Source organism: Octopus sinensis, linkage group LG7 (assembly GCF_006345805.1).
Source record: "Octopus sinensis linkage group LG7, ASM634580v1, whole genome shotgun sequence".
In the NCBI taxonomy this organism is placed as follows: Eukaryota; Metazoa; Mollusca; class Cephalopoda; order Octopoda; family Octopodidae; genus Octopus; species Octopus sinensis.
The window spans coordinates 51567131-51592940 of record NC_043003.1 but is presented as its reverse complement, the minus strand read 5'-3'; the positions used below and the strand labels follow the sequence as shown (position 1 = coordinate 51592940).

Genomic DNA, 25810 nt, shown 5'->3' with positions numbered 1-25810 from the left:
GCTGGCACCACATAAAAAGCACCCACTACACTCTGGAGTGGTTGGTATTAGGAAGGGCATCCAGCTGGCTGTAGAAATCATGCCTGAACAGATAATAGAGCCTGGTGTGGTCCCTGGCCCTACCAGCTCCAGTCAAACCATCCAATACACACCAGCATGGAAAACAGAAGTTAAATGATGATGATGATGAATAAAGATAACAGAGTACAAGAAGGTTTAATTTTCTGTAATAGGTTGATAGATATAAAAGTTTCATCATCATCATCATTTAACGTCCGCTTTCCATGCTAGCATGGGTTGGACGGTTCAACTGGGGTCTGGGGAGCCCGAAGGCTGCACCAGTCCAGTCAGATCTGGCAGTGTTTCTACAGCTGGATGCCCTTCCTAACGCCAATGTTTAAAGATGTATAAAAGGTTTGTGGATATAGAAATGGGTATAAAAGTAGAAAGGTTGATAAATGGATATACAGGCAGATAGATGGGTTGATAGATAGTTTCCCCTACATATGGCTTGTGACCTGGAACGAGCCTTGTTGCTGGATGTTATAGCTTATTTAGTTTCTGCCAATATGTTCTTTCACGCTTATCAAACATGATTACAGTAGTCTGTTAGGAGGAGATTCATGACTTGGCAGAGGCTAGTGAGCATAATGTGTTGGTATATCTCAGGCAACATGGTTGGATTTTAGTAAGAAAACAGGGTAACACCGTTAGGTAGGGAAGGCTCTCGCAATTGCTCCAGATGTGAGATCTCACTTTGACTGTGGATCTTTCCTAGTAAATGCACATCCTTAACATAGTAATGCCTTCATCTTAAAGACAGGTCTTTTTCTTGAAAGCTAGTAAATATTTCAACCCCAAAGTAACCATTAATCTATTACAAAGCTCAAGTGAGACATGCAGTGGAGTATTGCTCCCATACTGAAGACAGTGCTACTGCTAAACACACACACACACATCCAGAGACACACACACACATCCAGAAGAAGACGGTGGGGGAAATAAAATAAAGAAAAAGGGGATCGAATACAATAAAAGGAGGAAGCTGAAATAAAGCAATATGAAATGCAGTAACGGTTGTATACATATGCACACACACACACACTCTTACATGCACACACACAAAGAGGAACTAGATTAAGAAAGCAAAAAATTCAGACAAATTATTGTTTGTTTATGCAGAAAACATTGTTTTGATGGTTGCTCTCAGACAGACACACACGTGCGCATGCACACACACACACACACACACACACTGTGCTATTCTACATACAGTAGGAAGATATCTATTGGTGGTGGCGTAAAGTTCTACTTGAATTATTCAATTGTTTAATTGTTTGTCTTCTGTAAGGTGGGAGGAGGGAATGGTTGTGATGATGATTAGTTTGCTTCCTGAAAAACTGGAGGGGGAGGAGGTGGTGTTGGTAAGTGGGTGGGGCTTAACAGTTTAAAGGATGGTCTAGCTTTTATTTATTTATCTATTTATTTAAATTCAGTAGTGAGTTGGGTTGATGGGGGAGGCATCTTGCCAGCTGATGGTGTTTGTTGTGATCTTTTGGGATGAGATTAGTTGGTTGGTTCAACCTACTAAAAGTAGCAGCTAAGTCACATCCTACTGCACTAAATATATTAAAAAAAACTGACAAAAGACATTGCATAATGTAGCCTGGGGTACTCTATACTTGAAGGAAAAAAAAAGAAAAGATTGTTGTGGCTCAAATGCTTTTTAACCTCATGGTCTGTTCTGTTAGTGCTGACCTAGAGCATGATCAACATGCAATAACATGTTTTCATGTATTGGACTAACTTGCAAAATCCGGGCAGAATTGTTAGCTCATTGGACAAGGTGCTTAATAGTATTTCCTCTGTCTTTATGTTATGAGTTCAAATTCCGCCGAGGTTGACTTTGCTTTTCATCTTTTTGGGGTCGATAAAATAAGTACCAGTTCAGCACTGGGGTTGATGTAATCAACTCATTCCCTTCCCCTGAACTTGCTGGCCTTGTGCCAAATTTTGAAATTATTATTAGGAATGTGTTGAGCTGGCAGAATTGTTAGTGTGTCAAACAAAATGCTTAGCAACATTTCTTTTAGCTCTTTATGTCCTTAGTTCAAATTCCGCTGAGGTTGACTATCTTTCATTCTTTTGATATTGATAAAATAAGTACTGGTTGAGCACTTGGGTATATGTAATCAACCTATCCACTTCCTTTAAAATTGTTGGCTTTGTGCAAAAGCTTGTAACCATTATCACCATCACCATCATTAATTTTGTTTGCAGGGATGTTTTCTTGATATTTGGTGACAATACATCTCTTCAGATCTCAAGAATTATTCTTAGGATTCATACAGAATATAGATGGTGTTTTCCTGCAAATGGACCGTGCATATCTCCATTCCAATATCCTTCAGTCTCTTAGGTAGCAGTTAGGGTGTTGTGCCAAGTGCAACACCTACAACAGGAGCAATTGTCACCTTTGTCTTCCACAAACTCTTCATCTATCTGTTTAAGATCTGATATTTCTCAATTTCTTTGTATTCTCTCTGTTATCGTATTCTATGCTATTAATATTAATTCTATTATTAATTTTATTATTATTGATAAGCTGGTAAGAATCAATTGTCAGACAAAATATTTAACAGCAATTCTTCTGACTCTTTATGTTCTGAGTTCAACCTCTTTGAGACTGACTAACTTTGCCTTTCATCCTTTTCTGCTCAATAAAATTATGCATAAGTTAAGTACTAAAGTTAATATAATCAGCTGACTCTTTCCCCCTCTAAAACTACTAGCCCATATTCCACTAGCTGAATCATTAGCACACTAGAGAGAATGCTTAGCAGTGTTTTGTCCATTTTTTTGATCTGAGTTCAATTTCCACTGACATTGACTTTACCTTTCATCCTTTCAGGGTCAATGAAATTAGGGACCATTCAAGCACTAGGGTTGATGTGATCAACTAGCCATTCTGCTCCCCGAAAGTTTCAGGCCTTGTACCCATGGTCAAATACCACAACCAATTAAAATAACTGTTCTCTTCCCCAGATATGTGACCATGTGCTTAGCATTAAAAAATCATTATCATTATTAGATTTACATTAAAGTTCAAATTCAAGTAACCCAATAAAGGCTTTAACATTGAGTCTTCATTATACGTTTCACTGTATTAGTGAAATTTGCACATTGACTCTTAAGCTGCCATCCTGGCAATTTAGTCACCCACTCAGCATCATCATTGTCATCATTATCATCGTCATTTTAACATCCACTTTTCTATGCTCACATTTGTGAGACAGAATTTTGTTGAGGCAGATTTTCTACAGCTGAGTGCCTCTCCTGTCGGTAGCCCTCACTTGTTTCTAAGTCAGGTGATATTTCCCTTTGACCAGACATGTTTTCATGAAAGATTGGAAATGAAAGACACCTTGTGTGATGAAAACATTTGTTTACAGCTATCACATGATGTCAAGGCAAGGAGGCAGTAACACATGTACACACACGTGCACACACACACACACACACACACATATACGACAGGTTTCTTTCAGTTTTTGTCTGCTGGATGCTCTCTTTGGTCAACCCAGAGCTATAAATGCGGCTGAACTTAGAACCATGTAGTTGGGATACAAATTTCTTACCATGCAACTATGCCTGCACCTACAAAGTTTATTTCAATAACAAACAAAACTATTGAATCACTATAAAAAATTATCTCATCTTTTTTTTTCTGGCACAATTATCTAAGGCTACAGTCTTCAAGGTCTTTTATTTCTGTTAGAGGCTAGGAATAGATTTGAAAAGATTTAGCTCCTATTTTTAGCATATCAAGTGACCTTGTTGGGACTCCCTCAATTCATGGATATTCCATGTTGGGACTCCCTCAATTCATGGATATTTGTTGTAATGGATTGTCAGCTGACTGAAGATTACTTTGGAACTTTATTAAGCCCCTTAAATCATTCACCATAAGCAAAGAGTTTTAAGGATTAAAGGGATTAGGTTAATTTTTTTTCTATTCCCATTTTTTTATGTATATTTTAAAGGAATCTCACAAGTTGTTGACTGTTTATCACCACATCTGCCTAATCCTGCTCATTTCACACTCCCCATGAGTCAAGTCATTATTGAATGTACTAAACTCAAGTCAACAAGGAGCCTCAACATGCTAGAAACAGCAGCTAAATCTTCCTTGACTGACACCTGATTATCCAAAAGGATGCATAATGTAATTTTATCCTACATCTACTCAGTTGGGAGTATTTGAGGCTGTACAACTTACCAAACTCTCTGCCAAAAACTCTAAATGAGCCAGTGTCGAAGCTTCTTCACAATTCTTTCAGTTGCTAGCAATATGAGTCAAACTTAAAATCATATCCTGTTGCTTTAAAAAAAACCTAGTGAGATACAGTGTATCTGAAAAGGAAGCAAGATGGTTATAGTTGAAATATCTTTGATCATAGATCTGCTTAGTCCCAGCTGACTTTGGGCTAAACAACCTCTCTATAGAATTCCCTTACTGCCTGTGTAGTTTTCTTTCATATGCTCTCCTGAAAGGGTTCAAACTAAACACTAACCTTATTGAACTTTACCTTGTTATTCTCAACTTCCTCCCCCCACCCACACACAATTTACCAGTTCCAGAGAGACCTGTGAAAGCTGTGTATTTAGCTTTACTTGAAGCTAAATGATTACTCTTACTCTTTTACTTGTTTCAGTCATTTGACTGCGGCCATGCTGGAGCACTGCCTTTAATCGAGCAACTCGACTTATTCTTTTGCAAGCCCAGTACTTATTCTATTGGTCTCTTTTGCCGAACCGCTAAGTAACGGGGACATAAACACACCAGCATCGGTTGTCAAGCAATGCTAGGGGGACAAACACAGACATACAAACACACACGCGCATATATATATATATATATATATATATATACAACGGGCTTCTTTCAGTTTCTGTCTACCAAATCCACTCACAAGGCTTTGTTCGGCCCGAGGCTATAGTAGAAGACACTTGCCCAAGGTGCTACACAGTGGGACTGAACCCGGAACCATGTGGTTGGTAAACAAGCTACTTACCACATGAATGTAGGTACTGTTTGTGTGGTTATTGCTTAGCTCCATATCAACCCTCATCCAGCACAAACCTATGTTCCATCCATGACTAGCCCATGTTTTAAGGAAGAAGCGAGTAGTACTTATATGATCCTTATTCAGAACTTTTGAGACTAGTGAGAGGAAGTGAGGAAGTTATCAGATACCTGTCTTGAGTGTTGGCAAGAGTGTATGTACTCTACTAAAGCATCCAAGGACTGGGTAGTGGCATTAACCCCTTTAGCATTCAGCTTATTCTGTCAAATGTAAAGCTTATTTATTCTCATTGATTTGAATTAACCATGCATTATCTCATAGCCTTGATATTTCGATGATACGATTGTTTAGTCTTAGAATGACATTGTTGTATAGGTGTGAGAGACTAAATGTGGTCAGTTTGAACACGGGTTAAATGCTAAAGTGTGGAGGTGCAATGGCCCAGTGGTTAGGGCAGTAGACTCGCGGTCGAAGGATCGCTGTTTCGATTCCCAGACTGGGCATTGAGAGTGTTTATTGAGCGAAAACGACCTAAAGCTCCACGAGGCTCCGGCAGAGAGCAGGTGGTGAACCCTGTTGTACTCATTCACCACAACTTTCTCTCACTCTTTCTTCCTGTTTCTATTGTACCTGTATTTGAAAAGGCCAGCCTTGTCACACTCTATGTCATGCTGAATCTCCCCGAGAACTATGTTGAGGGTACACGTTTCTGTGGAGTGCTCAGCCACTTACACGTTAATAATTGAGCTGCGACGTCATTGGTGCCAAGCTGTATCGGCCCTAGCCTTTCCCTTGGATAACATTGATGCCATGGAGAAGGGAGGCTGGTATGCATGGGTGACTGCAGGTCTTCCATAAACGACCTTGCCCAGATTTGTGCCTCGGAGGGTAACTTTCTAGGTGCAATCCCATGGTCATTCATGACCGAAGGGGGTCACAATATAAAATGCTAAAGTGTTAAACTGGGTAATATATTCTGCCTTACCACCTAAGAACAGGAAAAGTCCCTCAGGTAGGCTTACATACAGTTGATGCCTAGTAAATTTTTACTCATGGCTTTGCTTGATGCAAGGATGTGGCAGAAGACACTTGCCCAAAGCACCATGTAGTGTGATTAAACCTGAAATGATGCAGCTATAGAGGAAACTTTTAGCCCACAACCATGCCTATCCCACACATCTTTATTTCTCAATTTGTGATTTAGGCCAACTCATTTGTTCCAGATATGGATGTATAGGTGCAGGAGTGGCTGTGTGGTAAGTAGCTTGCTAACCAACCACATGGTTCCGGGTTCAGTCCCACTGCGTGGCATCTTGGGCAAGTGTCTTCTACTATAGCCTCGGGCCAACCAAAGCCGTGTGAGTGGATTTGGTAGACGGAAACTGAAAGAAGCCTGTCGTATATATGTATGTGTATATATATATATATATATATATATATATATATATATATATATATATATATATATATATATATATATATATATGTGTGTGTGTGTGTGTGTGTGTCTGTCTTTGTCCCTCTAGCATTGCTTGACAACCGATGCTGGTGTGTTTACGTCCCCGTCACTTAGCGGTTCGGCAAAAGAGACCGATAGAATAAGTACTGGGCTTACAAAGAATAAGTCCCGGGGTCGATTTGCTCGACTAAAGGCGGTGCTCCAGCATGGCCGCAGTCAAATGACTGAAACAAGTAAAAGAGTAAAGAGAGAGTATGGTTTTTGTTGTTGAGAAATTTCTTTATGGATGGCAAAGTAGACAGTAACGTATCATATGGATTGTCTTACAGTATGGAATTAGGTCCCTTTATATTCTAGTTCTATATTCTACAAGAGTTAACTTTACCTTTCATCCCTGTAAGGTTGATAAACTAAATACCAGCAACATAATTTAAGTTGGTTGTTTCACATCTGGTCTGCACTTATAGAACAGACCTATGATTGAAGATATTACAGTTATGATCTTTCTGTCTTGTTCCTCCATATAGTGTATCTAGAGCAGTTGTTTTTAATTTTTCTGTGACCTTGTCACCATGTACTTAAGGTACATGACACACTTAACTGATATTTTATATGTTATTAAATTTAAAGTCTCACAACACTCCCAACTATTGTTTACAACACTGAGTAGAAACCACTAATCTAGCATTACATTATCCAGTGTGTGTGTGTGTTAACTCTTTAGCATTCAGATTACTCTGTCAAATCTAATGCTTATTTTTCTTTTATTCTTTTACTTGTTTCAGTCATTTGACTGTGGCCATGCTGGAGCACCGCCTTTTTTAGTCGAGCACATCGACCCCAGGACTTATTCTTTGTAAGCCTAGTACTTATTCTATCGGTCTCTTTAGCCGAACCGCTAAGTTACGAGGACATAAACACACCACCATCGGTTGTCAAGCGATGTGGGGGGACAAACACAGACACAAATATATACACATACATACATCATCATCATCATCATCGTCGTTTAACGTCCGTTCTCCATGCTAGCATGGGTTGGATGGTTCGACCGGGGTTCTGGGAAGCCAGAAGGCTGCACCAGGCTCCAGTCTAATCTGGCAATGTTTCTACAGCTGGATGCCCTTCCTAACGCCAACCACTCCGTGAGTGTAGTGGGTGCTTTTTACGTGCCACCTGCACAGGTGCCAGGCGGGGCTGGCAACGGCCACGGTCAGATTGGTGTATTTTATGTGCCACCGGCACGGAAGCCAGTCGAGGCGGTGCTGGCATCGGCCACGAGTCGGATAGTGCTTTTTACGTACCACCAGACCAGGGATCCTGGCTGGTTCAATTCGATTTCGATTTCGCTTGCCCCAACATGTCTTCACAAGCAAAGGGGGTTGGCATGGGTGCCTGTCGTACGGTCGCATTGGAGTATTTTACGTGCCACGGCCACGAGTCGGATAGTGCTTTTTACGTACCACCAGACCAGGGATCCTGGCTGGTTCTATTCGATTTCGATTTTGCTTGCCCCAACATGTCTTCACAAGCAAAGGGGGTTGGCATGGGTGCCTGTCGTACGGTCGCATTGGAGTATTTTACGTGCCACGGCCACGAGTCGGATAGTGCTTTTTACGTACCACCAGGCCAGGATCCTGGCTGGTTCAATTCGGTTTCGATTTCGCTTGCCCCAACATGTCTTCGCAAGCATGGGGGGTTGGCATGGGTGTCTGTCGTCGGATGAGGTTCTATATCGACTTCGCTTGCCTCAACCGGTCTTTGTGTCCAAGGGAGGAAAGGCATTCATAAGTGGGCTGGGCTCACTTGTCCTGCCTGGTCTTCTCACGTACAGAATATTTCCAAAGGTCTCGGTCTCTGGTCATTTCCTCAGTGAGGCCTAAAGTTCGAAGGTCGTGCTTCACCACCTCGTCCCAGGTTTTCCTGGGTCTACCTCTTCCACGGGTTCCCTCAACTGCTAGGGATTGGCACTTTCTCACACACCTATCTCTCATCTCCATCCATCATCGCCACATGACCATACCAGCGCAATCGTCTCTCTTGCACACCACAACTGATGCTTCTTAGGTACAACATTTCTCTCAAGGTGCTAACGCTCTGTCGAGTATGTACACTGACATTACACATCCATCGGAGCATACTGGCTTCATTCCTCACGAGCTTACGCATGTCCTCAGCAGTCACGGCCCATGTTTCGCTGCCATGTAGCATGGCTGTTCGTACACACGCATCATACAGTCTGCCTTTTACTCTGAGCGAGAGGCCTTTAGTCACCAGCAGAGGTAAGAGCTCCCTAAACTTTGCCCAGGCTATTCTTATTCTAGCAGTTACACTTTCAGCGCACCCACCCCCACTACTGACTTGGTCACCTAGATAACGGAAGCTATCAACTACTTCTAGTTTTTCCCCCTGGAAAGTGACGGAAGTTGTTTTCTGCAGATTTTCAGAGGTTAATGCTCCCGAGCATCTGCCACATACAAAAACTATCTTCCCAGTTAGCCTACCTTTGACATTGCTGCACCTCTTATGTGTCCATAGCTTACACTGGGTACATCTTATAGAGTTTCTCTACCTACACCTTTTCTACAGATCGAGCAGGGCCATCTTCCTGAAGATATTTGTGGATTGTCTACCTTTCTACTTATTAGTACTTTGGTTTTAGCTAGGTTGACTCTAAGGCCCCTTGATTCTAAACCCTCCTCCTTCCACACCTGGAACTTCTCCTCCAGTTCTGATAGTGACTCAGCAATAAGAGCAAGGTCGTCAGCGTAGAGGAGCTCCCAGGGACAGCCTGTCTTGAATTCCTCCGTAATTGCCTGGAGTACTATGATAAATAGGAGGGGGCTAGTACTGAACCCTGGTGGACCCCAACCTCTACTTTGAATTCTTCTGTGTACATGTTGCCAACCCTAACCTTACTTACGGCATCTCTGTACATGCTTGCACAGTCTTCACCAGCCATTCATCTATCCCTAGTTTCCTCATTGACCACCAGATAAGGGATCGGGGGACCCTATCAAAAGCTTTCTCCATGTCAACGAAAGCCAGGTACAGGGGCTTATCTTTGGCTAGGTATTTCTCCTGCAGCTGCCTTACCAGGAATATAGCATCAGTGGTACTTTTCCCTGCACGACAACCCAAACTGCATCTCATCTAAACTAACTCTCTCTCTAATTAGTTGGGCTATGACCCTCTCCGTAACCTTCATTACTTGATCCAACAGCTTGATACCTCTGTAATTATTTGTATCTAGGGCATCACCACCTTTACCTTTGTAGCAGTTGACTAGTAAGCTGCTGCACCAGTCATTGGGTATGACTCCTTCGTGTATCACCTGGTTGACTATACGGGTGACTAGGTTATAGCCGACACTGCCAGATATTTTGAGCATCTCTGCAGTAATTCCTGATGGGCCTGGGGCTTTCCCTGTCTTCATGCTTCTAATTGCCTTAGCTACCACGGAACTATCAACTCGGATAGCTGGTCCCTCTGTAGGGTCAACATTCGGCAGACTCTCTTTATCCCATTCATTTTCCTCATTCAGTAACCTTTCATAGTGGCGTCTCCAAGCTTCTCTCTTTGCATCCTCATTTAGCGCAAGTGAACCATCCTCCATGCGAACACATTTCTCTCCTACCACATCATGATTCTCTCTCACACACTGTCTTGCAACACGAAATACCTCAAGTCTTTCATCCTCACGGCGCAGGACATTGGCAAATTTTCTCTTATCTGCTTCCCCTCTGGCTAGATAGACCTGTCTCCTAGCTTCCCTTCTGGCAGTCTGATACCCTTCCCTGCTACCACCGTTCTTCCAGCCTTCCAAGCCTGTTTCTTTTGTCTAATAGCCCTGTCAACAATATTGTTCCACCACCACGTTATTTTGGGTCTTAAGGGGACTTTGCACCAGCCACAGATCTGGTCAGCGGCTTTCAGCAGGTTCCCTCAGAAACGTCCAGTTGTCTTCTACCCCATGTGTAGCTATACCCCTTCCTCCACTTCGTCAAAGGCTTCAAGTAACATATCTCTAAATCTCTGTCCATTCGCAGGGTCTTTAAGCTTCCAGACCCTTCTTCTCCATGTTGGTCGTCTTCTAGTCGCCCTCTTAGTCCTGATCCTAAAGTCACTAACTACCAGTCTATGTTGTGGGGTGCATTCTTCGCCTGGGAAGGTTTTGGCATTTATAAGCAGCTATCTTTCCCTTTTTCTGGCAAGGATGTAGTCGATTTGGCTAGTATGCCGGCCCGATCGGTAGGTGACCAGGTGGCTTGTTGGTTTCCTGAAGTTAGTGTTGCAGACCATAAGACTATTCGCATCGCAGAACTCCAGCAGCCTGGTTCCCTCCTCGTTGCGGGAACCATAACCGTAGCCTCCATGTACGCCATGGAAGCCCCCAGCATGTCGTCCAACATGCCCATTGAAATCACCAGCCACAAAGAGAAGGTCCCTGTCGTTCGTCAATGAGGTGGTCTGCAGTAGGGTGTCATAGAAACTGTCTTTCTGTCCATCGGGTAGCCCTGGCTGAGGGGCATAGGCCAATATAATGGTTGCTAATCTATTATGAAGCACTATTCTAATCTTAAGTATTCTGTCACTTACTCTGATTACCTCAATTACTCTATCTATCCATTTCTCAGCGATAAGTATACCCACGCCACCAACCCCGTCAATGTTCCCTGCCCAGAAAATCTTGTACCTGTGTTCCTTGCCTGTGAGGACCCTAGCAGATCCTCCTCTCCACCTTATTTCTTGCATACAACATACATCAACACGTCTCCGTTCAAGCATCTCGACTATCTCGCCAGACCTACCTTTCAATGTGCCAACGTTGAGGGTACCCACCCTGAGGGTGTGGGAGGTGTGGGCCTCTGAGACCCTGGGATGAGGGACAGCAGTGTTATGTACCTGAAAAGAAAGCTTGCATTTGCCAGATATCATACTGAGACTCTAGACTACAACCTGCATAAATTTCACAGTTTTTGCGCTATATGATCACAATAAACCCTACATAGGGGTGCGGGGGGGGGGGTCAAGAAAGATAGAAAACAGAAACTTCCGGTTCTGGTGGATGGGTGTGAGGGCGGGGTCACCTCGAAGGAACAACAGGTTTTAAGTTAATACGTAGGGAATTTTCTGCAACAGAAATTACTGAACATCTAGGAACTTCGGGGTTCGAGAAGAACGTAATATAAATAAGAGAGAGAGAAAAAATTTCGTAGGGAATTTAGGGTATCTTTGGGGAAAGGAATAACGACGAAGGAACAACAGGTTTTAAGTTAATACGTAGGGAATTTTCTGCGACAGAAATTACTGAACATCTAGAAACTTCGGGGTTCGAGTAAAACATAATATAAATAGGAGAGAGAGAGAATATTGTAGTGAATTCTGGGGATGGAATAATAACGGGATGACACTGAAATTAAAGGAGGAATTTAAAATGCATGACAGACAGGAAGCCATGCATACAAGATGGCGAAATAAATAATAGAGAAACGGGATTTAGAGTTACGAATCAACACTTAAAAAAAATGAATATGAATGACAGGTTGTAAGTTAAATTCGCTTAGCTGGTCATTTTTCGAGTCAGTGTTTTGTCAGCAAAATGTAGAATCGAGAAGAGGGACGAGATAAATCGAACACTGCTTTATAAAGAGTTAGGGATTGGGGGTGGGGATTATCAGGTGGAAGCATGAGGAAAGAGAGAGGGGGGAAGGAAGAGAGAGAGAGAGCTAAGGAACAACAGGTTTAATTCGTAAGGAATTATATATATATATATATATATATATATATATATATATACACACACATTTGTACAACAGGCTTCTTTCAGTTTCCGTTTACCAAATCCACTCACAAGGCTTTGGTTGGCTCAAGGCTATAGTAGAAGACACTTGCCCAAAGTGCCACGCAGTGGGACTGAACCTGGAACCATGTAGTTCGTAAGCAAGCTACTTACTACACACCCACTCCTATGCCTATTTATTCACATTGTTTTGAATTAATCATGTATTGTCTTGTAGCTTTGAGATTTTGAGGATGTATTTGTTTATTTTTATAATGCCATTGTAGGGTTTTATGTGAGAGGCTTGATGTGGCAAGTTTGAACATAGAACAGGTGGACTATTTGGGCCAAATATGGCCAGTTTCAATGCTAAAGGGTTTAAGGTAGAGTAATTTAGGAGCAGATTTGGTTGCAGTTTCTAGAAACTTGAGTGGTGCCTATGTAGAGGTTTTCTTATCAGCATGTAATGTTGGTGTAGTTCATAGTGGTTGTTGTTGCTAACAAAACAAATCAGCTTGAAGTAGATCTATGATCAAAGGTATTTTAGAACAAACCTGTCTTTTCAGACATAATATTTCTAAGACTACATTATCAGATGTGTTTTAAGACAGTAAGGTGCATGATTTGCAAGTGATTTGACTGCTGTTTTTACTAGGTTGAGCTACTGACCACGTAAAGGCTCTCTTGTTATCTTGTGTTAGTGGTGATGTTGATGGTCATATTGTGGTGTTATCATGAAAAGACAAAAAAAAAAATCTGAAACCTAATTTAATCTAACTGTTTTCTTTCCTTTCTTATCTTTCAGATTAATTAAACGTATTGGCAGTGTAATGTGACAGAGCAAGCTGCCGGGATGCCAGTTGTACTAGACGGTCTCCATGTGGAGAACAACAACAACAACAACAATAATAACGACCCGGCTCCTAACAACTTAGCCACGGTGGCGGCGGCAACAGCAGCTGCAGCAACGGCAGCTGCAGCGGCAACCGCATCCGCTGCAGCGGCGGCAGCAGCAGCCTCCACCACTCCAGGTTCACCTGCTGCTATGGGACGGATACAACAACAGCAGCAACAACAGCAACAGCAGCCACAACAACAGCAACAGCAGCAGCAGCAACAACAACAGCAACAAAACAATCCTTTCGTAAATGCCCGTGATAGACTCTTCCATGCCCTTTTTTATAAAATAGCCCTTGCGTATGCCAGAACGTTCCCAGTGTCTTTCAGAAGAGCATTTGAATTTATTATTCTTCTCAAGGTACTGGATCTTTTTTTTTACACTTCACCTCATTGCACAACAGCACACCATTCTATACAACACTTTACAACACTCTACACCACACCTCACAACACTATGAGCAAAGTGAGCCTCAACATGGTTGCTCAGTCAGTCAGAAATAGCAGTCAAATCTCCATTTCTCACCCCAACTATCTTAAAGGAGCGAAAGACAAATTGAATAATATTATAGTCTATGATATCTCTTAAAAGACAGGGTGGTACTGGTTGGAATGCCTTTGTTGGCAGGTCTGCTCAACGATGGCTGATTTAGTGATAAACAACAATACTGAGGTACATTATATTAACCCATATTACACCACACTGCATTACATTACATGATACTACTCATCACAATATATTATATTATATGCCAAAGCATTTCATATTGCATAGCACAACACTACACACTATATCACCCCACTGTATATATATATATATATATATATATATATATATTACATTTTTGTATGTCATGAACATAGCACATTGCTTTTACTCAACATCACACTATAACTGTCCATAAAGAAGAAAGCAAAATACCTTTTACAAAAAATTATTGTTATCTTGAATTTAATCAGACTTGTTTTCTTCAAAATATTTCTTTTCACTGTTGATATATTGCTTCCAATGTTTATTTTTTCTATCTTGGAACGTGTTTTTTTTTCTGTTTGTCTGAAAATAGTAACCTTTCAGGGTATATTTCAACTTTGGGGATAGAAAAAAGTCTATTTGATCGAAATCCAGATAGTTAGGATAGCTCAGCAACACTAATGTGTTAAATTTTTGGTTGTGGTGATGGTGATTGAACTCACTGAGATGACTGCCCCTTTGTTTTGGTATCTCAGTCTCACACACATGTTTTGCTACTATTAACACTTTAGTGTTCTGATTATTCTATCAAACATAATGCTTATTGATTCACATTGATTTGAATTAATCATGCATTATCTCATATCTTCAAGATCTTGATGGTGTAATTACCTAATGTAGAATAGCATTGTAGGGTAGGTGTGAGAGCCTGGATCTGGTCAGTTTGAACATAAAACAGATTAAATATTTTGGCTGGATATGGCCAGTTTAAATACTAAAGGGTTAAAGCACTTTCCAGAAAGTTTTCATTAGCTTTCCATTGATCAAATAATTTCTGATTGATTGCCACATAGCTCTCTTCTTTTTTATTGTTCGTGCCAGCCTCGCATGGCCTCCGTGCCGGTGGCACGTAAAAAACACCATCCGAGCGTGGCCGTTCGCCAGCCTTGTCTGGCACCTGTGTCCATGGCACATAAAAAACACCATCCAAGCATGACCGTTTGCCAGCCTCGTCTGGCACCTGTGTCGGTGGCACATAAAAAACACCATCCGAGCATGGCCGTTCGCCAGCCTCGTCTGGCACCTGTGTCGGAGGCACATAAAAAACACCATCAGAGCGTGGCCGTTCGCCAGCCTCGTCTGGCACCTGTGTCGGTGGCACATACAAAGCACCCACTACACTCACGGAGTGGTTGGCGTTAGGAAGGACATCCAGCTGTAGAAACACTGCCAGATCTGACTGGCCTGGTGCAGCCTTCGGGCTTCCCAGACCCCAGTTGAACCGTCCAACCCATGCCAGCATGGAAAGCGGACGTTAAACGATGATGATGATGATGATGAATCTACAAGTAGATGTGATAAAAATTCTGTGCTATGAGCTTTCATTGATGCCTACTGCTTAAGAACATTCATGGATTTTCACACACATTTTTTGTTATCCCAACCTACTATTTAAAAGCAGATAAGACACATTGGATAATGTCAAAGATATGTGTTTTGAAAGAGCTAAATCTCACAGCTTAAACATGATCAGAGGTCTGATGGATCAGAGCTGTAGTATTTGTTTATAAAATATGGCTACTTTTATTTTCTTGACAATGTATAGTGGTATGTCATGTAATTACAGGAAGTAGTAGTATATAATAACATAGTGTCATAACTGTGTAGCAACAGGAAATAATATTAAAATGAAATATGCAGCGTTTCTCCTCCCTTCAAAATAGATTGTCATTATCGTAGTGGCAATCAATTTTCATAGTCTTTCTGATAAACAAGAGGTGTTCATATATGGCTTGAACATTGAAATATATCTACAGCTGATAATGTAGGTGGCTCTGCACTTGGTGTATTGTCGACTTCATCACAAACTGAAGATTGTCCATTAGATTATTTTCAGTGCTAGTATATGTCAGGTCTTATACATTTGATAAAAATTTTCACATCAAGGCTAATAGCTGTTCATTTGTTTTTGAAGATAGTGAAGGCTCCACCTCTTATACACTGCAACAACATAAAATGCTGCTGCATGAGTAACCAAAGATTTATAATAGCACCTGCCAGAAGGTTCAGTGGCATTAATAGTATTTCGTTGTCACAGATATTTGTGATACTCTAAATTCTGCAGTGAAAGATCCACTGTCTGTAATTTGAAAAAGTTTGAATTCTGACTTGCACTATAGTGATGGAAGATTGTGCTGGCTAACCAGCCTCACTCTTTCATTCCTGTCGAGACAAGTGACAACGTGGGCCATGGCAACTGCAGATATACCATGGATTCAGTGGGATGACTAGAAATGTCTAAGGACATGTCCCACAGCATGTTGTTGGATGTTGGCTTTTTGTCTATTGAAAATTGATCACTAGTGATTGGGTTTCCACTGGAATCCTGTCTTCACATGCATTGGGTGACATGGCCATAATAAATTTCCCTGAGTGCTTAATACTCGTTGGCCACTCTCAATTTGGTTTAGCCAACCTAAAATTAGAGAGAGAGGTTTGTATTTTCATGACACTCAGATATTTTGTATTTACTGTCATATATATGCATGCTGTAAGTATATCTATGCACCATTGCATTTGCACAGCTACAATGTGTAGAACACTAAAGTAGGTCCCTCAGTAGTAGTTTGTCTTGTAATCTGTGAACAGAGTAAAATTACCACCTTACCTTTATGAAATATTGTGGATATTTTTTTTCTTCTTTGCACTTAGTGTCCTTGAGGCAAATGCAGTAGATTTTTCTTTACTATAGTAAAATATGTGACAATATCACATGCAACCTATATTTAGAAACATCACAAGCAAGTATAATTGCTAGGTTGACAACATATAATGTCAAGACATGATCTATAGTGAACATTTTTTTTTTTACTTGTTGAAAGGTTTGCCCATATTCCTGAGTTTATGTCTAAGACATAAGTTTTTCTAACAATTAATGATGTGGGTGTTAGGTGCTATGTTAGTCAGAAAATTTCTAATAATAGTTCACTAGCCCTTGAAAAGACTAGTTCATTGACACAGCTCTGATCTTGTTCTTCATTTGGTCCAGCCCCCTTCAGTTTATATAATGACTACGATAAATAGTAGATGACAGTATTAAAGCACACTTATTTTAATTTATTCTCATTTCATGATTTGGTAAAAGTTCTAGAACAATTTCAAGTGTAGTGGGATGTGTAGAACGGTCCTTCCCTGTAATGAAAATGTCATCTTAATTGCATAACACATAGTTGGAGTTGCAAGTGCAAGTTTCTCCTCAAGGTATGAAGTGAACATAACTATTGGGACAGTGGAACTAGAAATTGTGTTAGGAAGGGGTATCCAGCTACAGAAACCATTCCAAGACAGACACTGGAGCACAGTGCAGTCCTTGGAGCTATCAGATCCTATCAAACTGTCCAACCTAAGCCAGCATGGAACATGGACGTTAAATGATGATGATGATGATTAAAAATTCCATATAATGCTTATCCATTACATATTGATATGTAGAGTGATCAGAGGTAATTTCCATGGGAAAACCCTGTGGATTGTGATGGTAACAGTATTTGGATTCACTTTTAAGTTTACTCTGTGGGAAGGTACAAGGTAGGCTAAGTTTAGAGAAAAGAGTGCCGTTGCTCATTTTTTTTCTTGCAACTCATCAACTGAAGGCATAGAGCATGTATCTGTAACTAAGTGAAGATTAAAAGTTATTTTAAAATTGCCACTCAAACATGTTTTCGATGATGATTTGTTGACTGGTACAATGGGTGTAACCCATTCACCGTAACTTAGCAGGCAATACTAGTCGGTCTTTCAGTAGGTTATCTAGCTCTTATTTAACTTTGCCCTTGATAGCAAATGATATCACTCGAGATATCATTGAGATGAACTGGAACAAAACTTTTATAAATGTGAAGTTTAGCTTTTATTTCAGCTATAGAACCAATGAATTCTAAAACGCTTGGAGTTATTTACTCATCAGCAGTACAATAGTACTAGTTTCTACTATGATATGGTGTAAGAGATGACTGATCTCTTATCAGTCTAACCGGAATTAGTGTAACTAATTTTAAAGTGTCCGTGTGTCCAACACTGTCCACTTCCTGATTAACATCATCCTGGTGCATTGCATAATTTAGTTGTACAACTGAATCGTGTCTAAAATAACATCCCCAACTGGGGTTCTTTTGCTCACAAACAGTCACTATATGTCCAATATAACCACACCTGTTGCACTCTGAAATTAAGAGCTGGCATTGTTTCCTCAGAAGTTCAGTGCTTTCTACAAGACTGTGACACTGGAATAGCTTTGAGGGAACATACAACTGAGACTTGCCCTCCGTTGATGTAGCAACTGTGCTTTGAGAAGTGTCTTGTGCCTTAGATTTGGTATCTTTTTCAGTCTGTTCCATATTTCTGACGAGCCTAATAGTTTGTGCTACTGTGGGTGATTGACTTCAAACAATTTTTTGGTAATATCGGAAAATATTCTGTGTTCCAATCAATCATTATAATGTTCCAAAACATGTTTTAAATGTTAAAAACAGACATTCTCTCCTGGTTATTTACTACACTGATCAAAAATGCTGTTTCTGCAATTTCCAATGAGGAATGAAAGAGTGCTATTTAGAGTAATGCATTAATTAGAGGCTCTTTTGTCCTTTGGCTTGGTTAGAACATTTAGATTACATAATAAGATATACATTTAAGCACCTATCAGATTAAGAAAATGCGTTGCTTTTTGTCTTCAGCAAAGTAATTTGCTCCACTATACTTGTCAAAACATTCCAAATAAGATTGATATAATTCAGTTGATTCTTCGTCATTATCATGATCATCATCCTGTTCACCAACCCTCGCCTGTTTCCAAGTAAGATAGTATTTACCTATGATCAGACATGCTTTCACAGAATATTGAAAATGAATGACACTGCTTGTATGACAGTGGCATTCATTTACAATTATCACACTCTGTCAAGACAAGGAGACAAACATTTACGTAGACACAAAATGAGCTTCTTTCAGTTTCCATCTACTAAATCCACTCACAAGTCTTTGGTCAGCCTGGGTTTATATATAGTAGAATACATTTAGTTGCCCAAGATGCCAGTGAATCTGGAACCATGTGGTTGGCAAGCAAACTTGTTAACCACATAACCATGCCTATGCCTTTATCCATATGTATTTCCATGGCTAGTATAGCAGACTATGGATCTGCTATACTTTGTTATTTGTTGTAATGGTCAAGAACCATCAACATTTAACATCCATTGTCCATGCTAGCATGGGTTGGATGGTTTTTACAGCTGGATGCCCTTCCTAACACCAACCACTCCAAGAGTGCAATGGGTGTTTTCATGTGCCATTTGCATGACACCAGTGTCTGCCATGACTGATTTTGCTTGGCTTGATGGGTCTTCTCAAGCACAACATAATGCCAATGGTCTTAGTCATTGCCTATGTGAGACCCAACACTTGAAAGGAGCTCAGCTACTTTGCCTCCATGTGGGCCAATGCTTGAAAGGTGCTTTTTACATGCCATCGGCTATGACAATTTCACTTGGCAGGTCTTCTCAAGCACAGCATAGTGCCAAAGGTCTCGATCACTAGTCATTGCCTCTGTGAGGCCCAAAGTTCAAAGATCATGCTTCATCACCTTGTCCCATGTCTTCTTGGGTCTATCTCTACCACAAGTTCTACCAGTTAGAGATTGGCACTTCTTTACACAGCTGTCCTCATCCATACACATCACATGGCCATACCAGCACAGTTATCTCTCTTGCACACCACATCCGATGCCTCTTATGCCTTACTTTTCTCTCAAGATGCTTACACTCTGTTGAACATGCACACTAACATTGCACGTCCAGCAAAGCATAATGGCTTCATTTCTTTCAAGCCTATGCATATCCTCGGCTGTCACATTCCATATTAAAATCAAATGCAGAACAAGGCTTAACCTAAAATTAAACAAAACCAAATCATATGCTATGCTGCACCTCAGTGCACCACTATAAATTATACCATTACACACTAGCCTATACTGCACATGGTGGTATCAAATTGACACAGCTGCATCCATGCAGTTACCTTATCTGCTAGAAATGGCAGCCAAACCCTTTTCAACTAAACTCTACCATCTTAAAAAAGAAAGGACTCATTAAATAATGTGGTTCTAGTCATGCTGTCATTGTTTCCTTAATGTCAGTTTTTTTTGTCTGTATTTTTATATAGTCAGAGACCTATCATCAAAGGCTTTTCTGCTGTGACCATCCTATCATTAAAATTTTTTTTTATCTTACGGTGTAGTGTCTGTGTTCTTCCTTTTTAAGACATTGGAATCTGATTTGTAGAAAATTTGGCTACTACTCCTAGCAGATTAAGGGAATTGCTTTGAGTCTCCCTCATAGCTTAACAGTGTGCCTGCTACTAGAGGTATCTTCTGCATAATTGTACTTAGCGTATAGTTTAGGTCAGAAATTTGGCATCTATTTGGTAAAATATTTTAATTGATGTCACTCTGGTATATTATTGTTTATAATTATTATGAAATGGTTTATTTCTCCCATTTTTGAATCAGGTTTTTATTCATTTCCTGTTCCTGTTGTTGTGTAGTAGCAAGTTCCAATTGAGTACTGAGATTGATTTAGCCTACTGTTTCCTTTTTAGGAATTTCTGACCTTGTGCCTGTGTTCATAAATATTTTTATTATTAGAGTGGTAGAGAGCAGAATTAGAAGCAAGCTAGACAAAACAACTTTTATATATTTAGTTACATACTTTTACATTCAAGTTCAACTCTTTCTCAGATCTTTCATCTTTCTGGGGTTAAAATGAAGAGTTGATCTAGCCAACTATATAACCCTCCCACTCAAATATTTGTGGTATTATGCCTATTTTAGAAGTTATTATTGTTATTACCTATATTATCCATGTTATGAAAACTTCATCAAGGGTTTTCTTTCCTACATAAGCTGTTTTAAAAAAATTACATAGACATGTTGAAAATGAACAAATGCTGTGTGAGAATGTCTTAACATTTACATATTCTAATACTACTACTTTCTGAATGTGCTTGCATTTATCCTTTCAGACAATTTGCTGAAATACTTGTGTATTATTCAGTTTTGTCCTAATTAGAAATGTTAATTGCAAAAAACTTTTTTTTTTAAATAAATCAAAAGCTAATTCAATATAATTCCTTAGCTTTTCAGTTAGTTTTGCACAACATTGTAGTAATTTGGTATTGTAACCTTGATTATTAATATACTACTGTCATGGAAAATGTTATCTGACATTTTCTTTGGCCCTTGGGTCTCATGAGGTCATAAATCTGCACCTATCAAGTTTCTTTCCAATGCACAGGCAGGCCTAGGCATGTTTTTGTATGTGTGGAGAACCAGCAATTCCCTGCAAGTACCTTCTCCGTACCACTGAGGTTGTTCAAAAAAATGGCAAAGACTGATACAACTTGGCATTGCCATCAGCAATACCATTATATTGCCATCAGAATACAAAGTGCAAGAATAGATATATCAAAGCACTGCTATTTCCATTAATCCACTGTCCTGGATTGCTACTTTGTATATAGACAATGAAAGGATTAAAAAGGTAAAGTTAACCTTGCTGGGATTTAAATTCAGAGCATAGAGAATACGAAAAAAGAAAGATACTGCAGGGCATTTATCATAATAATTAGCGCCATAGATGGTAGAAACAGTAAAGAAAGGGGACAAATTATCTTGTATTTTCAAGGTCAATTTCACCTTATCTTAGGGGTAGTGATAAAACAAGTATTGGGTCAATACAGTCAACTACATTTACATTCTCACTTGTGTCATTGTAATTTACTGTTTCTATGGTTTTATTTTCAATTCATCTGGAGCAGAGATAAAGAATCCCATCTCCACCTATGGACAAACTTTCATTTACATTCCGATTTGAACCTTACCCACTTACAATGTCTTTAAAAGTCATAGTTTGGGCTATAAGACCAAAATAGTAATTTAATATAAGTTGCTTTCACCAACCCGTAAGGCATAAAGCAATTTCTGTTAGCTTGAATGTATGTTTTGTGACATTAATCATGAACAGAGTATATAGGAATTAATGATGTAAAAGTCACATTTTTATTACAGCGAATTAACATTTAGCATTTATTTTTTACTCTAGGGCATTAATTTTGTCTTGTGTACTTACAGTGGGAATGAATAGTCAGTGTGAATTTATGTTCATTGCTTGTTGTACCATTACAATAATTTTGAATGCTGTCAACATTTATTGTTCATTTATGCTAAATATTTTAAGTCAATGTATACAAGTTAATCCTTTCTGCAATGACTAATGTTAATAACAGAAAATAAGGATGCTGCAAAAGTTCTTTGATGAAAAGATAGACAAATATTTAATTTTCATACAAGTAAATAGAAAATGTGTGTTTCTGTGTTCTTTGTAAATATTTGGTTATAGTTTATAAAAAGTACAATTTTGACCAAGCATAAGCAATACTAAAAACTGAAAGAGGTCCCAACCTTTAGACAAGGAAGCATTTTATAAACAAACTTAATGCAAACAACAATATATTTTCAAAAGGGCAAAATGCTTAGCGGTATTTTGTCTGCTCTTACATTTTGAGTTCAAATTCCACCGAGGTTGACTTTGCCTTTCATCCTTTCGGGGTCGATTAAATAAGTACCAGTTACATACTGGGGATTGATATAATTGACTTAACCCCTTTGTCTGTCCTTGTTTCTTCCCTCTATGTTTAGCCTGCTCCCTGTGGGCAATAAAGAACGAAAATATATTTTCAAAAGGCATATTACTGAAAGTACTTCCTCCAAACAAGCAAGTTATGTAGTATGAGAGCCAATTGCAAAGCGAGTGAAATTACGCATAAAAGGTTTGTTTATAAGAGAGTATACTTATTGCTGCACAAATTTTAACTTGAGAATATTACTTTATCAAGAAGAACAAAAATATGGCGAATAGTATAACCAAATATTCCTGAAATAAGCAACATCAAAATTTTTGTTTTATGGGACAACAAATAGTAAATAAAGCACAGTTGGCTTGATTTGTATGTGGAATAATGGAAAAATTTACAATAATAGAATATATATATATATACTTGCTGTAAAATCGATGCATAAAATTGCTAGAGATGCAAAAAAATTTCTGAGGTCAAATTAGCTGTAAGATAATTTAGTTTACCCTATGAAAATATCTGCAGTGTAGTTAGATGGTTGGCCAATTATGGAAGAATCTAGAAAGAGAAAAAAAAGAAAAAAAACTTGTTAAGAATGAATTGTTGAACTACCAACTGGTTTCTGATACTTAATAGTGTGTCATTACTTTATTCACCAACATTGGGCATAATTTCAAAGAATTAACAGTGTGATGAATGTGGTAATATACTGTATTAACTTCACACTAAATAAGAGATTGCCCAGCAAATTAAAGAGAATTTACAGAAATTTTGAAGGACCTTAAAGCTGAGTATGGTGATCTATCATACTGCTGTGATGTTTGCTGCCCAAGCAAAGGATACATGTGCAGTGAAAGTCTTCATGAATGTTAAAAGCATTCTCATTATGGAATCAGAAAACCAAAAATGTTATGTGACTTGTCATTATTTTTGGCCCTTACCACTAACTATGTAATTCTTTTAAGCTTAATAATACAAGGGTCAAATCCCTTTATTTCTTTTCTTTGTGTCAATATCAAGAGCTTTGAATCAGTGTTGCTGCTCATAAGTTGGCTACAAAAACACTTATATTTATATTTTCCAACACTGAAAGAACAAAAACCATATATGATGTTGGTGTATGCTGGTGTATTTTAATGATGTTGGTGTATTTTAATTTTATTGGACCAATTTCAAAAGAGGTTTCAGTATTTACAAAATCATGAACTAGGAGAATGAATATGCAAAAACTCTTTGATGCAATGCCAGATAATGATTCTGATTCCTTACAATTTAAGTTAATTTACAATTAGATTATACTTAGATATACAAATTTAATTTATATATTTTGAAATGTTATAAATTGCCTATAGATGTAATTGATAATTTTTCACTTTGAGTAATCACCATCGTTGTTATCATTGTTTTAACATCCACTTTTCCATGCTTGCATCAGTCAGACAGAATTTGTTGAGACAAATTTTCTACAGTTGGATACCCTTCTTTCTGCCAACCTTCACGTTTCCTAACAAGGTAATATTTCCCCTACAAGTGGATATGTTTACATGGAAGATTGGGAATGAATGATACTGCTTATACAACAGTGACATTCATTTACAACTCTCGTGATCTCAAGACAATGCAGCACACACACACACACACACTACAATGAGCTTCTTTCAGTTTCCATCTACCAAATTTACTGACAGGGCTTTGGCCAACTTTTTCAATTACTTTAAATATAGCAAAGAATTTAGTAAAATAACTTAGTTATAATTCAGCTAGTGTTTGGGACATAAATTGTGATTAAGGTTTGGTGGAAGATTTTAATTCAAAACTTATGAAAACAAGACATTTGTACTCAGAGCCAGACCCGGTTTCAGCTGGGTTGGTAACAAAAGGATTAATCTTGCAAGCCAACAAAGAATTACCACTGCATCAATCCTGTCATCATCTCAGCTTTCCAAAGCAAATTAGAGCAAACATTCTCAATAAAAATTTTATAAAATTTAAAATGTTAATCTCTGTGGCATCTTTGAGATTTCAATATTTAAAGCATTTCACCTATCTGATAAGGCATTACCATATTTTAATTAATCTTGCTGAGTATTAAGACATACATATCTTTGAATTTCTAAAATCAAAGTTTCATTATTTTTTTTTCAGCACAGATACAGCCCCCCCCCCCGTCTCCTGTAGCTTCTTTTGCAATTACTAGTTCTAAAAACAAAAAAAAAAACATGTCCACTTCTGATCTAATGGGTCCAGTTAGCCTTCTCTAGATTAAGAAGTACTGTGGTGCTTTTTAAGAGTAATTATAATTGATTTTCATATCTTTTCATGCAAATATTCTTTTGTTATTTAAGGTAATCTACAACATGCTGCTATCCTTATCACCTTTATTGTCATCTTCTACATCATTCCTAATAAAAAAATTGAATGGAATAATAGCTTAAGGTGAACAACAACACAAATATCTTCAATACCACCACCTCTGTCATCATCACAGCCATGAATGTCATCATTTCCACCTCTCTTTTCTTAAATATATATATATATAAATTTTTAATATAATTTTGTTTTTCTTTCTCTAGGCTTTGATATTCCTGTTAGTATTCAGCTATATCCACACTGTATTCACACGTTCCCCCATAAACTGTTTACAAAATGTACAAAAGACCTGGCCCCGGCAGGGGATTCTGCGGGTTGAGATAGTGCGTAATGCATCGGAGAACTACACAATTTTGCATTCATATCGTAAAGAATACTCAGACCTTAGTTACATTGTTAACTTACCAACACAAGAAGATCAACAACATCAACAACAGCAACAAGATGATGATGACAGTAGCAGTGAAGAAAAAACTTCAAGTTCTAAGGAACAGAGTTCAGTTTTACAGCCTACCGAGGAAGCCAAAGGGGAAGACGGGGCACCCGTGTTAGAAGGTGAGTCACATGACCAGCTTGGACTGAATGTGACTGGCACATCATCATCATCATCGTCATCATCATCTTCATCATCCCCACCCTTGTCCCTGCAGTATTCTGCCAATGATGTTCTGGATTCCCCTTATGAGAGGATTTCCGTCTCAGAGCTGGAGATGATAGCACGAGTTGGTAAGTATTCACTTTCTTACTCTGCTCTTGCCTCTCACTGATGTGTTTCCCTTCCTTGTATGTCACAATTCCTGGCATATGCAACAAACGCAATGGCTGCAAGTTGAAGG

General features: G+C 39.0%; 1 protein-coding gene across 7 annotated transcripts in view; it reads left to right on the top strand.

Annotated features, from left to right (window-relative positions):
* LOC115213837 (membralin) overlaps window positions 1-25810 on the top strand; it is a 93907-nt gene that overhangs the window by 36669 nt on the left and 31428 nt on the right. For 5 of the 7 annotated variants that reach the window (XM_036504758.1, XM_029782764.2, XM_029782762.2 and 2 more), the window contains exons 2-3: window positions 13134-13586; window positions 25178-25700. In XM_036504758.1, the coding sequence (XP_036360651.1) occupies window positions 13182-13586; window positions 25178-25700 (928 nt within the window). In that variant the 5' untranslated portion in view covers window positions 13134-13181. Of the gene's footprint in view, window positions 1-13101; window positions 13587-25177; window positions 25701-25810 lie in introns of those variants that run through there. The other 2 variants (XM_029782765.2, XM_036504757.1) reach the window with 2 other exon arrangements.